The sequence below is a fragment of the Epinephelus moara genome, chromosome 20 (genome assembly GCF_006386435.1).
Source record: "Epinephelus moara isolate mb chromosome 20, YSFRI_EMoa_1.0, whole genome shotgun sequence".
Taxonomy (NCBI): domain Eukaryota; kingdom Metazoa; phylum Chordata; class Actinopteri; order Perciformes; family Serranidae; genus Epinephelus; species Epinephelus moara.
The window spans coordinates 43801829-43815465 of record NC_065525.1 but is presented as its reverse complement, the minus strand read 5'-3'; the positions used below and the strand labels follow the sequence as shown (position 1 = coordinate 43815465).

Here is a 13637-nt window from a genome sequence, read left to right as displayed (position 1 = left end):
CTTGTCCCTGTGTCTTAGCAAAGCAGAGTTTCTCTTCAGGAAGATTTTATTATGAGGTTCAGGTTAAAGGGAAGACTAAGTGGGATTTAGGAGTGGCCAGAGAGTCGATCAACAGGAAGGGAAAGATCCCACTGGGCCCTCAGAATGGTTACTGGACGATATGTTTGAGGAATGAAAATGAGTACAAAGCTTTTGCTTACTCTTCAGTCAGTCTCTCTCTGAAGTCTCGGCCTGAGAAGGTGGGGGTGTTTGTGGATTATGAGGAGGGTCTGGTCTCCTTTTATGATGTTGATGCTGCAGCTCCTATCTACTCCTTTACTGGCTGCTCCTTCACTGAGAAACTCTACCCATACTTCAGTCCCTGTTTTAATGATGGTGGTAAAAACTCTGCCCCTCTGATCATCTCTCCTGTCAATCAAGCACGTAGGAGCAGTTTGCTCAGAGATATTGTATTTTAACTAAAACTAATAGCGTCAGTCACACAAAGTAGAACAACCATCTGATTTTCTACAGAATGATTCACTCNGTAAAAACTCTGCCCCTCTGATCATCTCTCCTGTCAATCAAGCATGTAGGAGCAGTTTGCTCAGAGGAATATATTTTGACTAAAACTAATAGCGTCAGTCACACAAAGTAGAACAACCATCTGATTTTCTACAGAAAGATTCACTCTCATTTAATGTAATAAATGTATATTATTGGTGATGTACTGTGAATACATTGTTGATTTTTTAGATTCTGATTAATGTGGTTTTTCCTCTTTTTCTGTAAATGGTTTCTTTGATGTGTCACGTTGCTACTTACTACTACAACACAAAGATTTAATCCCACTGCTGATATTATGTAATGTAATCTTGTTTATTCCAATGACTGCATTAACTGCCTTAAAGACCTTTGAAACATCAAAAACAAATGTACTCAATCTATTTACTGATAATGTGAAAAATGATGGAAAGTGTAAAGGACTGCTTCTAAAACATTCAAAGGTCTAATGAAATAATTAGGCGTGTACCCGATTATGTCAGTTGGATCAGATCCAGCCGTTTAATACGAATATTCAACCATTCTTTTTGTGTTTGTTTTCATATACAGCTCTAACGTTTGAACAGGGCTCAGCAGGACGTTCAGTGTGACGGTGGAAATCATGCAATATAGTTAACAAGCTAACGACAGATCAGAAATGTGCAACATTTTCTGCAGACACCACATATCAAAACAAAAGCCAGAGACTGTGTCGTATTAAGTATCTGTGAGCTGTAAATTCACCACTTCCAAGCAGAGGATGGAAGATTATTTCAAAGCCTTCATGTGGAAAGTTTCTCCTCCTCTGTGCCACTGCATCACGTCCACAGCTGTTTGTACCAAAGAGTAGCGTGACAGTCAGACAGTTTATGGAAACAGTTAAATAAATATAATAAGGTTTTGAGTGCAGGGCTTTAACTTGTAGTGGAGTATTTTCAGTGTGGTATTAGTACTTTTACTGGCACAAGCCTCTCTTCACTGTGTTACCAGTTCAGTAAATTCTTTCATTTGTTTTTAAAGCGCTGCATGAACACACACCTGCTTACATCTCTGAACTGCTCATCCCCTATTCCTCCTCCTGACCCCTCAGATCCCAGAGCCAGTTAAAAACTAAAGGCGATGGAGCATTTTCTGTTCTTGGTCCTAAACTGTGGAACAGTCTCCCACTTAGTTAGATCTTCCTCCTCTATTGATACGTCTAAAACCCGTTTTAAGACCCATCTCTTTTCTTCAGCCTTTAAATCATCATCAGGAGGACACACCTGACCACACTGTTTTCTCTGTGGTTCATTTTGTTGTATGTGCAGTGCTTTTTGTGTGTTGATGTTGACCTGACCTGAGTAAAGGATCTGAATACTTCCTCCACCACTGTGCGCTCATGATTTGATCTTTACTGACCACCTTGCTCTGGTTTGTGGAACGCAGACGTTGTTCTTCTCCAGGGAGGACTGTGTTCAACATGTGTCTTCTGGAAAACAGAAGAAACACAAGTTGAGGTAAAAACAGACAGAAAACTGAACTATTGCTGCTGCAGGTGAGATGGATGAAGACCACACACACACACACACACACACACACACACACACACACAAAATGTCCCACAAGTTTCCAACATCACTTTCATCCTCCAAAGATTCAAATAAGTACATGAAAAATAGGCGTTCAAAGATACTGTCTTTATTTGTACTTACCATGTGTGTTTGTCCTTTGCTGTATCTGTATATTATTGGATGAAAAACAGGTCTTTTATAAAGTGCATCATGTCAGCTGACCAGCAGATGGCGCAGTAACACAACAGATCAGACCTCAACAGTCCCTTGACTGAAAGCTTTGTAGTAACAAGTCAACACTTTATTGATTCACTCACATCAGTCAGCAGTTTTATACATTTTTCACCTTTTTATGTACATTCATTTTGTTTTACACAATAAATACAAATAAAACCAGAAAAAATGTTAAATACAAAATGACTAAAAGAGAAACAGGTAGAAACAGTTTGTCTTTTTGCAGGACTCTGGTTGACCTTTGACCCACAGGCGGTTCAGGCTGGGTCGGGGTCGGACCGTGCAGAGCGTGGTTTGGTGATGGTGCTGTGGCAGATCTGATAACAGGTTTGGCTCTCTCCCTTGTCGTCCTCTGCTCGGTACTCTGTCAGACACAAATCCATCCACGGACGCTCACCTGACGTGAACACCAGATCGACATCACACACCTGAACTCACTTTCAGCACTTTGACAGAGAAATGCTGAATGACTCATGATGATGAATGTGGTTAACCTGTGTTTGACTCTTTTGTTGAAGCCCGGTTGCCAAAAGAAAAGTGGGCATTGGACATTTCTACCAACCACAGATACATACCATGGATGTACATTTCATACGTATCATATCCATGTTTGTAAAGTGACCTATTATACGAGCTGACTTGAGAACTTGGTGAGACGCCTGCCAAGCTGCAGACCACTGCTCGAGACCAACACACAAAAAACCAACTGTTTTTTAGCGAGTCTTTGCTGTTTCTGGCGCTTTTTAGCCATCAAACATGGGTGCTTTTCATAGACCTGTCACTCTTTTCATGGATAGTGCCACAAAAAGCTGTTGTGAGTTAGCAAGTCATTGCTGTGTTTCCAGCGGCCCCAATCTGTGGGGTTTTCTAGCGACCCGTCACCGTGTTTTCAGCGGGAATAGTGCCACAAAATGCGGTTGTTTTTTACCAAGAATTTGCTGCATTCCCTGTCAGTACAGTGCCACGAAAAACAGGTATTTTAAGCCAAAACATGATCTTTTCTGAACCATACCTATGTGGTTTCTGTGCCTCAACACAGCCACATGTTACCCACAGAGTTGTTGAAAAGTAAAACAAACTTTCTGCAGCACCAATCGAACACATCTGTAGTTTGCAGAAATGTACAACGCCAACATTTATTCTGCCGACTGTGTTTCTCTTTCAACGTCTTTAAAAGGTGAAGGACACTTAAGGTCGTGAATGTGTTGCTCAATACGCATTAATCATGTATGTTTTATCTCTTAGAAATGTCTCTTAATTGATTCTGTTGTTTCTTTACCTAAATGTTGTTGTCTTTATTTCCTGGTTCAGACGCTGGTTTTAAGCCTGATTGTCTCTGTTTTTATTCACAGACAAAAAGCAGGTCCAAACTGGGAACACTGCTACGCCTGCTTCTTCTTTCATGTGTGATTGACAGTCATTAGTCTAACTGGTGCTGATAGGAGGTGTTGGACAGTGCAGGAGTATTTACAGGGGAAATGTGCTGGATGTAAAACAAACTGAGATGTAAAATATTTAGTTTTTATCCCCGCTGTTTATTGATTTTATTGATTTTTAACATTTTATTGTTGCAAGTTTTGTCTTACTAAAATTCTATTTACTGTTTTAATTAATCTATGTATGTTTTGTCTGAGTTGTTTAAATTTTTGCCACGTGAAACACTTGATTTTTTTCCCTCTCCATTCAGCTGGATAACAACAACAACACAAAAATGGTCGCCACCATGTGGTAGGAGGTGTAGCTCTACACACAGAGCAGCAGTCTGCAGCGTCTTACATTCCTGGTCATTAAAACTAACAGTAATCCTGAAACTCTCCAGCAAGTCACCGTGTTGTAGACTGTTGAAGAAACCGATTCATTTAATTATTGTTTCATCAGAGAACAAAACCTTCTGCTGTTTTTATGCTTCAGGTTCATCTTATTTCTGTGTGTGATGTCGTTCACAGAATGGTTTGTCTTTATTAATTCACAGAAAAGATGACCTGTGTACTTATTTGTACCAAGTAATCAGATCTTGAAGCCAATTATTCTGTTAAAATGTCACTGAAGCTGCTTCACACTCAGCTTCACACTCGAAACTCGTCGTTTCAGCCTCTGAGTCTGACAGACGTACCAGTGCTGCCCCCTGGAGGACAGAGGGAGTCCATCATTTGACGGATGCTGTTCTGAGCCTCCTGATTGGATGCCACGTCCTCTGCCGACACGCTGAAGAACCTCTCCTGATGAAAGACACAAACCATCGTCATCATCACTCATTAGAGTAAAAATCACTTTCCACAAACAGTTTCAGGAGGTTTCATCAGGTCATGTTCTTTTACTTTATGATGTTTATTTGATGTCAGTTCTCTCAACACGATCGAATCCTCTCTGCAGGAAAGTTGTGATGGACTTTATTTATCAAACTGCATCAAAACTTCTCACTGATCTCATCACAGATTTGCAGGATGATCGAAGCTGTTTGCAAACTTCTCATTCTTTGTTTTTTACATTAATTGTGTCTGATAACCAAAACATGAAAAGGTTAACTAGTAAAAGTGATATGTTGGTGTCTGTAGATCTGGCCATACTTGGTTGTGGGGTTTTTTTGCGTGCAGTGTGTGCTGAGCTTTCAGAGCCACCGTAGGATTGTGTCTCTTTGTCGGTGTTACAGGCCACAACAGGGCTTCAAATACTGATCGTTTTAATTTTCTATCTATCTGCTTATATACAGAGCTGCAGGAATGAGTCCTAAAACATGGAAATGAGTTAGCATTTTAGCACTCCTGGTTCCTTCGTCTTGAAGTCAATGGGTTTTTGGTTAGCTGCCTGAAATAAGGTCTGTGGTTAACACAAGCTGAAGAGAGTTTGTTCTACGGCATAAAATACGTCAGTAAATATCCCACTGTGAATTTTGAAGCCTTTATGAGTCTTCAAACGGTGGTTGCTAACAAGTAGCTGAATGAGGCGCTGAACATGGCTTTACAGCATCATTGAGGTGGTGACATTAAGTCATGTGACTGTAGTGTATTTCCTTTGAAGCCTAATGTTTTTACCTCTGGGGATTGCATTCATGCTTCAAAATAAAAGTGTTGTTCATTTGTGAAGATTATGTTGCTGAATGGAAAAATCTCACAGGCTTTTTGACGAGGTAACCAGGGTGATGCTAACGTCTGTGTTGCCTCACAAGTAAAGATCATCCCTGCACCACTCTGCTGTTTGCTCAGTTAATCTCTTTGGTCTATTTAATGCCAGAAAAAAAAGAAAACTGCTGTTACAATTTCCCAAAGCCCAAATCTATGTCTCCAAAAAGCTTGTTTTGTTCGACAAACAAACCCCAAATTATTGATTTACTATTAGACAGGACGAGAGCTGCAAAGGTTGCTAAATGTATGATAAATGTCAAAGGAAAGTTTAGCTCAAGAATTATTACAATTTTAATATAGTTATTGTAGTTTTTAATAGTGAACTTATTTTGGGGAAAAACATATACAATCTGACATGGAGGAAGACCATGGAGAGGATACGGAGGTTTTCTATTTTGGTGAGAGGGTTCATGGGGAATATTTTTAATTTAAGCTCGACTCAACCAAACAGATTTTTTCACTTCTATTAAAAGGGTTTAATTATGTCTGCATGAATGGTGCAGCTTGGACACGCCATCAGTGATGAACCCAGGGTGTTTCGGGTCTTAGATCATCAGGCACCCTCACTTGGGCGACCCAGCCGGGGCTGATCAGTCCCTGCACACTACACCATGGATCTGCCCTCTTGATCCACAGCCAGCTTGAGGCTTTTTCTGCAGCCTCATTGATGTTTCTGGTGACTTTCCTCTCCTGCAACTCTTTGATGCCAAGGAGCCTGAGTGCCCAGTAGACAGATTGCCCTCTGCAGCCCACCTTGATTGGCTCACAGCTTTACCATGGTTAACTTTTTTTCTATCTGCAAATGACATGGTAAATACAGCTTAAGCAAATAACACCTATATTTCCATTTTATTCCTGTTATTTTCTGTTAACTACCATAAATTCCTGTAAATTCCCATAGAAAGTTTCCACCTTAAATACTCCCAGAATTTTACAACCCTACACAGAACAAAGAATAACCATAAATCGTCAGAATTGAAGAGATCAAACTGAGGACTATTTGGTATTTTTGCTATAGAAATTACTTTAACGATGCACCTTTTACGACCTCATAGTTGAACATAAATTTTTGGATCATCAATAATTCAATAAATCTATCTAAGTTATTAAGTCCAGCAAAAACTTCTTGTTTTGTACCACGACTGCAAAAAGTTTCACACTCACCTGGTGTCATTTGAACCTTTCTTTAAAATAAGATAAGTTTATTAATCCCCAGAGAGGAAACTGGTTTAGTCACCCACACACAGTGACAAATATACAAACAGGTCACAGCAGACAACATACACACAGTATAAAAACACACTGCCACCACAGCAGTAACACAAACTTCAGAATGCTTCCTATCATTCTGGTAAAAGATGAGAAAGGTGGTGATAAACTGAGATTTTCTACTTGTGATCTGAACTAAACTGATCCACAGTCAGCAGTATTTTACATGTAATCAGAAACTCACAGCGTCTCTCCACAGGAAGGCGTCCAGCGTGTCGGTGGCGTCCTGCAGCTCGAGCTTCATCAGCAGGACGAAATGCAGCAGCTGAACGCCGAGAGCTGCAGACGAGAAGAGACCAGAGACGTGTGTGTGATTGTGTGATTTATTTTGGAGAAAAAAAATCCTGCGGCTAGAACAGATCTGAGATTAGCCAGGAGTCGTTCATGAGCTTTTGCAAACCTGCTGAATCAGGAAGAAGGAAAACAAGCTCCACTTAAAACTCTGTGTGAAGAGCGAGCGAGTGGTTTTAAAACTGAAGACTACACGCCGAAGCGTCAAAGAACAAGCAGCAAACAGCACAACAAAACCCAAAGATATTCAGTTGATGCTGATATAAAACAGAGAGAAGCAAAAAATCCTCCTGCTGGATAATCTCCAACTGATCAGGTTGTGAAAACGTTCACATGAAGTCGATGCTTCTTCCATCAAAGCTGCATTCCTTCATGTTTTGGCCACTTAGCACTGACATTTAAACTAGAGTGTGAGTCGTTTCCTGTGTAATCTCCGCTGCCACAATTTCCTCCAACAGTCCAGAGATTCAAACCAAACTCTCCTCTCACCTTCTGCAATGATTTTCTCATCCATCAGCTCGACTCCTTCAGCACATGAAGGTTCCCTCACTGCAGCGTCTGAGCACCTCTTACACCTGAAACAAAGAAGAGGATACATTATCAGCTGTTGGCTACATGCCTCCTTTACTGTGAATAAAACAGTTAGTTAATGTACAGTAAATATGCACAGACTCAATTGTTCCCAGTGACACTTTCCTTTCACAGTTAGAGACAAAATGGTTGAATGTCTGTGGTTATCCTCTTTAACTGGCTCAGTCACACTTTTTCCTAACAGCTGCAGAAGTTTACACACACACACGCACACAGCCACTGACCATCCTTTGACAGCATTAATAAACGTCTCCTGCGTCGACTGCTGAGGATGGATCAGGGTGGTGAAAGCCAGGAGAACTTTACCTCCCTGAGTTTAATGGAGAAGAAATAAAATAACGGTGTGGCTCTGTTCTCCTGGTTGGGTCTCGGCCCCTTTAGTTTCTGTGAATGCTACAGCATACAATGATATTTTTAACAACAACTTTGTATGAACGGTTTGTGTTTGTTCCCTGTTTCAACATGACAATGCTGTTTTGCACAAATCCAGCTCCATACAGAAATGACAGTCCCAGTTTGATGTGGAAGAACTTGGCTGGTCTGCATAGAGTCCTGAACTCAACACCTCTGAGATGAACTGGAGCAGAAGTGGCAGAGTGGCAGATTCCTGCTCAAGGTTTACAGCAGTTCCAATAGTAAACACATAACTTTTAGCATTTAACAACCTACAACAGCAGATTCATTGATCAATCAGTATAAACTGTGTTTCATCAGAACTCAGCTACTGAGCCGTCCACAGCCCTGAACTGTGATACTGAAGAGAATATAAGAAAAAAAGCTGTTTGTCTGCTACAAGATGGAGCAACTAACTGATGTTGATAAAGCTCTGACTGTATTCTAGGACTCATCAGTGTGTGTGGCTCATCTCTGACCCGTAGTATCTCTTCCTGCCTCTGAACAGGAAAGGTGCAGACAGGTCGAGCAGAGCCAGCTGACCTCCTGATGACTTCACAGGAATGATGTTCTGGTAGCCGGCTGCGAGTTGACACGTTTCCTCCAGAGTCGAACCTGCAACACACCAAAACCTCCGTCACCGGTGTCTGATTCTAGGATGAAGACTTTGTGTTTTTGAAAGCAGCAGTAAAAGTAAAACTTGTATCCCTTTCAGTGTGATTCAATTTCAAACTTTACATCTGCCAATAAGAAGAGCTGAGGAGTCTAAAGTGTTGCTTAAGACTGTTACCCATGAGGTAAATAAGGTCCTTAGTTTTGTCCTCAGAAATGAGCTGGGTGGACAGGTGAACACTCAGTGCTCGTTTCGGGGATCCTGGGAAATCTCCAGGCACAGTGACCTGTCCAGAGAGCGCCCACGGTGGAGGACTGCAGGGTCCAGAGTCCCTGGACGCTTCAGAGAAGAGACTTGCCACCAGTTCATCATCTGGGACGTCCTGCCTGAGATCAGAGGGAAATTAGAGATCTAATTTCATCGCACTTTACAAATCAAACAGTGCACGCCAGTGATTCATTTGTCTCCTGTTACAGTTCAATCTGTTTGTTTACTCTGACATTTGGCATTTTATATGTTGCAGACAGTTTGTATTTGCACCAAATTAATTCTTAGACATTTGTATTTGCTCTCTTTACTTTCAAAACATTAAAACTTCTGAGTTAAATCATATTTAAGCTCATAAATTCTACTTTACCAACTTTAAATACTTCTAACTAATCACCGACTGCTACAAATGCCAGACTGGAAATTATTTTTTAAGAACAAAAGTAAACTAGAAAACTCAGCACATTCCTCACTGAACACTTCCTGTGACTGAGCAGGGCTGCAGCAGTGCGTCAGTAAAGCCAATTATAATGTCTGCATGTGCACGTGACAGCAATGGAACCAGAAATGTCAAAGATGATACTGGGTCACAATTAACAGCAAACACTGGGCCTCATTCACTAATGTACGTAATAATGTTCTTACTCTGCGCATATATAGAAACATCAGCAAAATCACCGTCGGATTTATGACACGTGCGCACCAGCTGATTTTGTTCTTACCACCGTGCACATGTTTGTGAATCACAATCATTCTCAATTGACAGGGGCTACCTGCTATCTGCAATCAGCATCCTGCCACTGCCACTCATTTTTAATTTTATTCCTTTATGTCCTCCATTATGAAGAAAGAACATTGTTTGCTAGCTTGATGCTAACGGCAGTACTCAGGGGGTTGACAAAGTGCCTCTGCTGTTTCACACCATCATTTTTCCTTTTTTACTCTGTGTGGTAACGTCCCTACAGGAAATACCAAAAACGCTGGGGTGTTGTTGGCGTACAGGTGTCTCGCTCTGGGTTCCTATTGGTCAAAGGGACGGCTGTGACGGGAACGGGTCATGAATGACAAAAAGAAAATCAAGCATGCTAGACTTTTTGTTGGAACATCATGAGGCATCCCAGACGTGGTGTCGTTGTCGTCTACTATGGCACACTACATGAGATGAAGCAATGGATTATCGTGTACGACACTCATTGTCGTTCACGATCCGCACCAACACAGTACGATGCTGCGTCGGGCTGTAATCGGGCTGATATTGTGAAGTGTGAACGCGGCATTAGAGGTGTGTCAGAATCTCTTCTATACCCTGCAGGCTACCAATTAACCAGTCGGCTACAAATGAAAGTATGTGCATTTTTTATAAAATAAAAACTGGGACACTCTGTTTTCATAGTTGAATTTTTTAATTTATAATTGATGGGGATGAAAGGGTGTCATGGTTTTTTAATACATTTGATCAGTGCATTAGTGAATTAATGGTTTTAAATGTTGTCTATTAAACCCTTTTCCAATAACTATGGTTTTGATATGTTGTGCATTAAGTTAAAAGGTGTGTGTTTACATTTTCTGAGACAGCCAGGCCTTCATCATTTGTGCATACGTATGGTCTGAGACAGTTCTACATTTGTTTGCAGAGTACAAACCAGTGCAGGTAAGAAAATATCAATGAATCCCAGATTCTACTAAAACTTTGTATGTATGGTTTAAAGTACAGATTTGTCTGTGTGCATTGTTTGTGAATGAGACCCAATGAGAGCTCTGAGTCCTGACTGGACAGTGTGTGTGTGTGTGTGTGTGTGTGTGTGTGAGCCTACATTGATGTACACTTGCTGCAGTACAGTTTCAGAGCCTGATGGAGTCTGCGGGGCTCGTAGGATCTCAGCTGGACTCTGACATGATGAACTCGACCCGGATCAGACCGCTTCAGCTCAGACAGCATCACCGGCTGTGTGTCGTGACCGCAGCTTCTCTCTGACACACACACACACACACACACACACACACACACACACACACACACACACACACACACACACACACACACACACACACACAGAGATGAACACAGTCATAGATCACAGTCACAAGCAGAGTGACTTTCATCAACTTTGAAAGACTTTTTAATGCCACGCAGGAGGGAATGATAAAATATTTTCCTTTAAAAAAACTGGAAAATGGAAAGTGACACACAGCCTGCAGTCACAGCACTTTTTAGACTTCTAAAAAGTTTAAGACGTGACACATTTGATCTGACTACTCTGGAACATTTAAGGCCTTGAATGATATTTAAAAAATGCAGAAATTTGTGGAAAACATTCTGGACACCCTGCAAACAGAATTCTTGATGTGTCTCTGAAGTCAAATATCTTTTCTTTTTAAAATCACATCTTAAACATCTCAGAGGCTGTTCGATGACAAATGACACATTAGCTTCTCAAAGTCAATGATGCTTCCTTGGTCGAGGGAAATTCACCGTACTTCAAATTAAAATGTGTTTTTTATAAACTCGCAATCCATTCAGAATGAACCAGCGACCAGAGTGCATAGGGGCTAGCATGTTTTACTACTTGAGAACTGATATGAGAATTGATGGTCAAAAATCCCTCCAAAATACCACATTAAGACACCAAGACCTTGAAGAACACCACAGAAAAATCCAAGCTGTGATTTGTAATCAAAAACTATTTGGTGATTTCTGTAAGAAATGCAGCTCTTCAGCAATTGGATGGTGAGCACTTCTGTTCTAGAAACTGCAGAGAAACTCCCTTACTGTAAGTGTACGTATGAAAGCCAAACATCCTCTGAATGCCTGAAGTCTGTAGTTTGTGGCTGTAAAGTTTCATGAGGCTGTGATTATCCCAGAGGTCACTATAGGTCATTTTATACAGTGATGTCCGTTTAAAAACATAGTCTCATTATAATGAACTGGCTACTATGGGTGCTAACATCATCACACATTAATCAGATTGGGCTCATTGAATGCACAAGTATATCAGATTTTCAGTCAGACCCAAGTAATCAATCCCAACACGGTTTCGGGAGCCCAGTGTGCAGAAATATTCAAATACAATAGCTGAAAATAACACATTTATACTGCATGCAAAATAAAGCATAATGTGGGCATGTCAGTAAAGGGGAGAGTCATGGGTACCAGCAGAACCCATTTTCATTCAGATATCGTGAGGCGAGAGTTCAAGGGACCTTTGTGAAAATGGCCGTGCTGTTTTCCCTCGCTAAAATTTTAGCTTAACTTTGTAGCCTTATTTAGCCCCCTTCCTGTGACGCTAACATAACGTGGCTGGTATCCCCGGGTTCCTTTTGTCTTCTAGTTTTATATGATACCAGTTTATTATCACTCTAATGTTATGTGTGGCCATATTGTTGTGTTGTATTATTTATCTGTTTTTTTCTTCCTGCTCTTTATCTCCTCTTCTTTCCTCTCTTCCATTCCTCCCTACCTGTCTTTCTACAGGAGTGAAACACCTGAAAGTAACCAGGAAGTAGAGTATTAGAGGGAGCTGAGGGGAGGAGTGGATGGACACACAGACTGACCTACACAGGGACAGTCACCAGCACCTAGCAGCACCTGCCTGCAGCAGCAGCAGCACTGGACTCATGGGGAAACGGGTTTCTTCTTTTGTTCCCAGCCTGGAATAGTTGGTTGGGCTTTGTAATTTTAGTTTGTTATTTCAGTTTGGGTTGAAAGTTACCGACAGTTCAGTTTTCTGGTTTTGTTTAGTTTCAGTGTCGATATTAAGGGGAACGAGCTGGGTCCAACGGCCCACTGTGTGGTTGGCCCAGCGACCCCCCATCTTTTGTTTCTTTTGGCCGGGATCTCCAACCCTCTTTGAGTTGTAAGGATGGTTCGTCTTATTGTTAATAATAAAACTTTGATTGTTTTCCCCCTGTCCATTGAGCTTGTCTGTTTGGTGAGGCCGTAACATCTAGCTTTAAAACGTAGCCATCTATAGCCTCTGAAAGACAGGAATGTCGGATCGCCTGAAGCCCGGTGGGTCTCAGAGAGTTAACAGCGCTGATGATACACACAGGCATCCTTCAGATTTCCCTAAATGAAGGCCGTGTAGAAAGGATCCTTACTTGACTTGAAGAATCACCTTGTATCTTGTAAGTTAACTTTCAGACTTTTAAAGTCTGTCTGAATACCTTTTTCACTCTCACACCAGAGAAAGTATGATGGAAAAGCAGAAGGAACAATATAGCCTAGAATAAGTTCCTGTTACATCATGTTTTTTTGTTTTTTTTTGCACTTGGACTTAGAAAGCTGTATTTGTTTCATTTCACACTGTTTAACTTCACACCAGACCTGTTGAGTTGCTGCGGCTGTGTTTCATACCTGTGCTGCACTCCACTGCTCCACCAACACCTAAAAACAGAAACGGAAACCATCAGGGACTGAAACAGATACAGGAACACAAATCAATAAGAGATAAGTAGCACAGGACTTTAAACAGACTGTACTGTATGACTGTACTCTGCCGAGCTGTGGGGGGGAAACATCGCCTGATCTGAAAAGCATTTTATTTGAAAGCTTATATCTCACAACTGTTAACTTATAAAGCTCTAAATGGTCAAGCTCCATCATATCTTAGTGAGCTCGTAGTGCCATATTATCCCACCAGAACACTGCGCTCTGAGAACGCAGGGTTACTCGTGGTCCCTAAAGTCTCCAAAAGTAGATCAGGAGCTAGAGCCTTCAGCTATCAGGCTCCTCTCCTGTGGAATCATCTTCCTGTTACGGTCCGGGAGGCAGACACTGTCTCCACA

General features: G+C 41.3%; 2 protein-coding genes across 7 annotated transcripts in view; one reads left to right on the top strand and one right to left on the bottom strand.

Moving 5' to 3' along the window:
• Positions 1 to 13637, top strand: part of LOC126407721 (E3 ubiquitin-protein ligase TRIM21-like) — a 297595-nt gene that overhangs the window by 3784 nt on the left and 280174 nt on the right. For 2 of the 5 annotated variants that reach the window (XM_050072888.1, XM_050072886.1), the window contains exon 3: positions 63 to 239. The exons of 1 other annotated variant lie outside the window; for it this stretch is intronic. In XM_050072888.1, coding sequence (XP_049928845.1) covers positions 63 to 239 — 177 coding nt within the window. Of the gene's footprint in view, positions 1 to 23; positions 520 to 13637 lie in introns of those variants that run through there. 2 more of the 5 variants (XM_050072890.1, XM_050072887.1) reach the window with 2 other exon arrangements.
• Positions 533 to 13637, bottom strand: part of pot1 (protection of telomeres 1 homolog) — a 128688-nt gene continuing 115583 nt past the window's right edge. The window contains exons 13-20 of one of the 2 annotated variants that reach the window (XM_050072862.1): positions 13207 to 13236; positions 10667 to 10823; positions 8763 to 8971; positions 8452 to 8587; positions 7478 to 7563; positions 6882 to 6976; positions 4420 to 4525; positions 533 to 1990 (exon numbers count right to left, since the gene is read on the bottom strand). In XM_050072862.1, coding sequence (XP_049928819.1) covers positions 1977 to 1990; positions 4420 to 4525; positions 6882 to 6976; positions 7478 to 7563; positions 8452 to 8587; positions 8763 to 8971; positions 10667 to 10823; positions 13207 to 13236 — 833 coding nt within the window. In that variant the 3' untranslated portion in view covers positions 533 to 1976. Of the gene's footprint in view, positions 1991 to 2334; positions 2704 to 4419; positions 4526 to 6881; positions 6977 to 7477; positions 7564 to 8451; positions 8588 to 8762; positions 8972 to 10666; positions 10824 to 13206; positions 13237 to 13637 lie in introns of those variants that run through there. The other variant, XM_050072861.1, reaches the window with a different exon arrangement.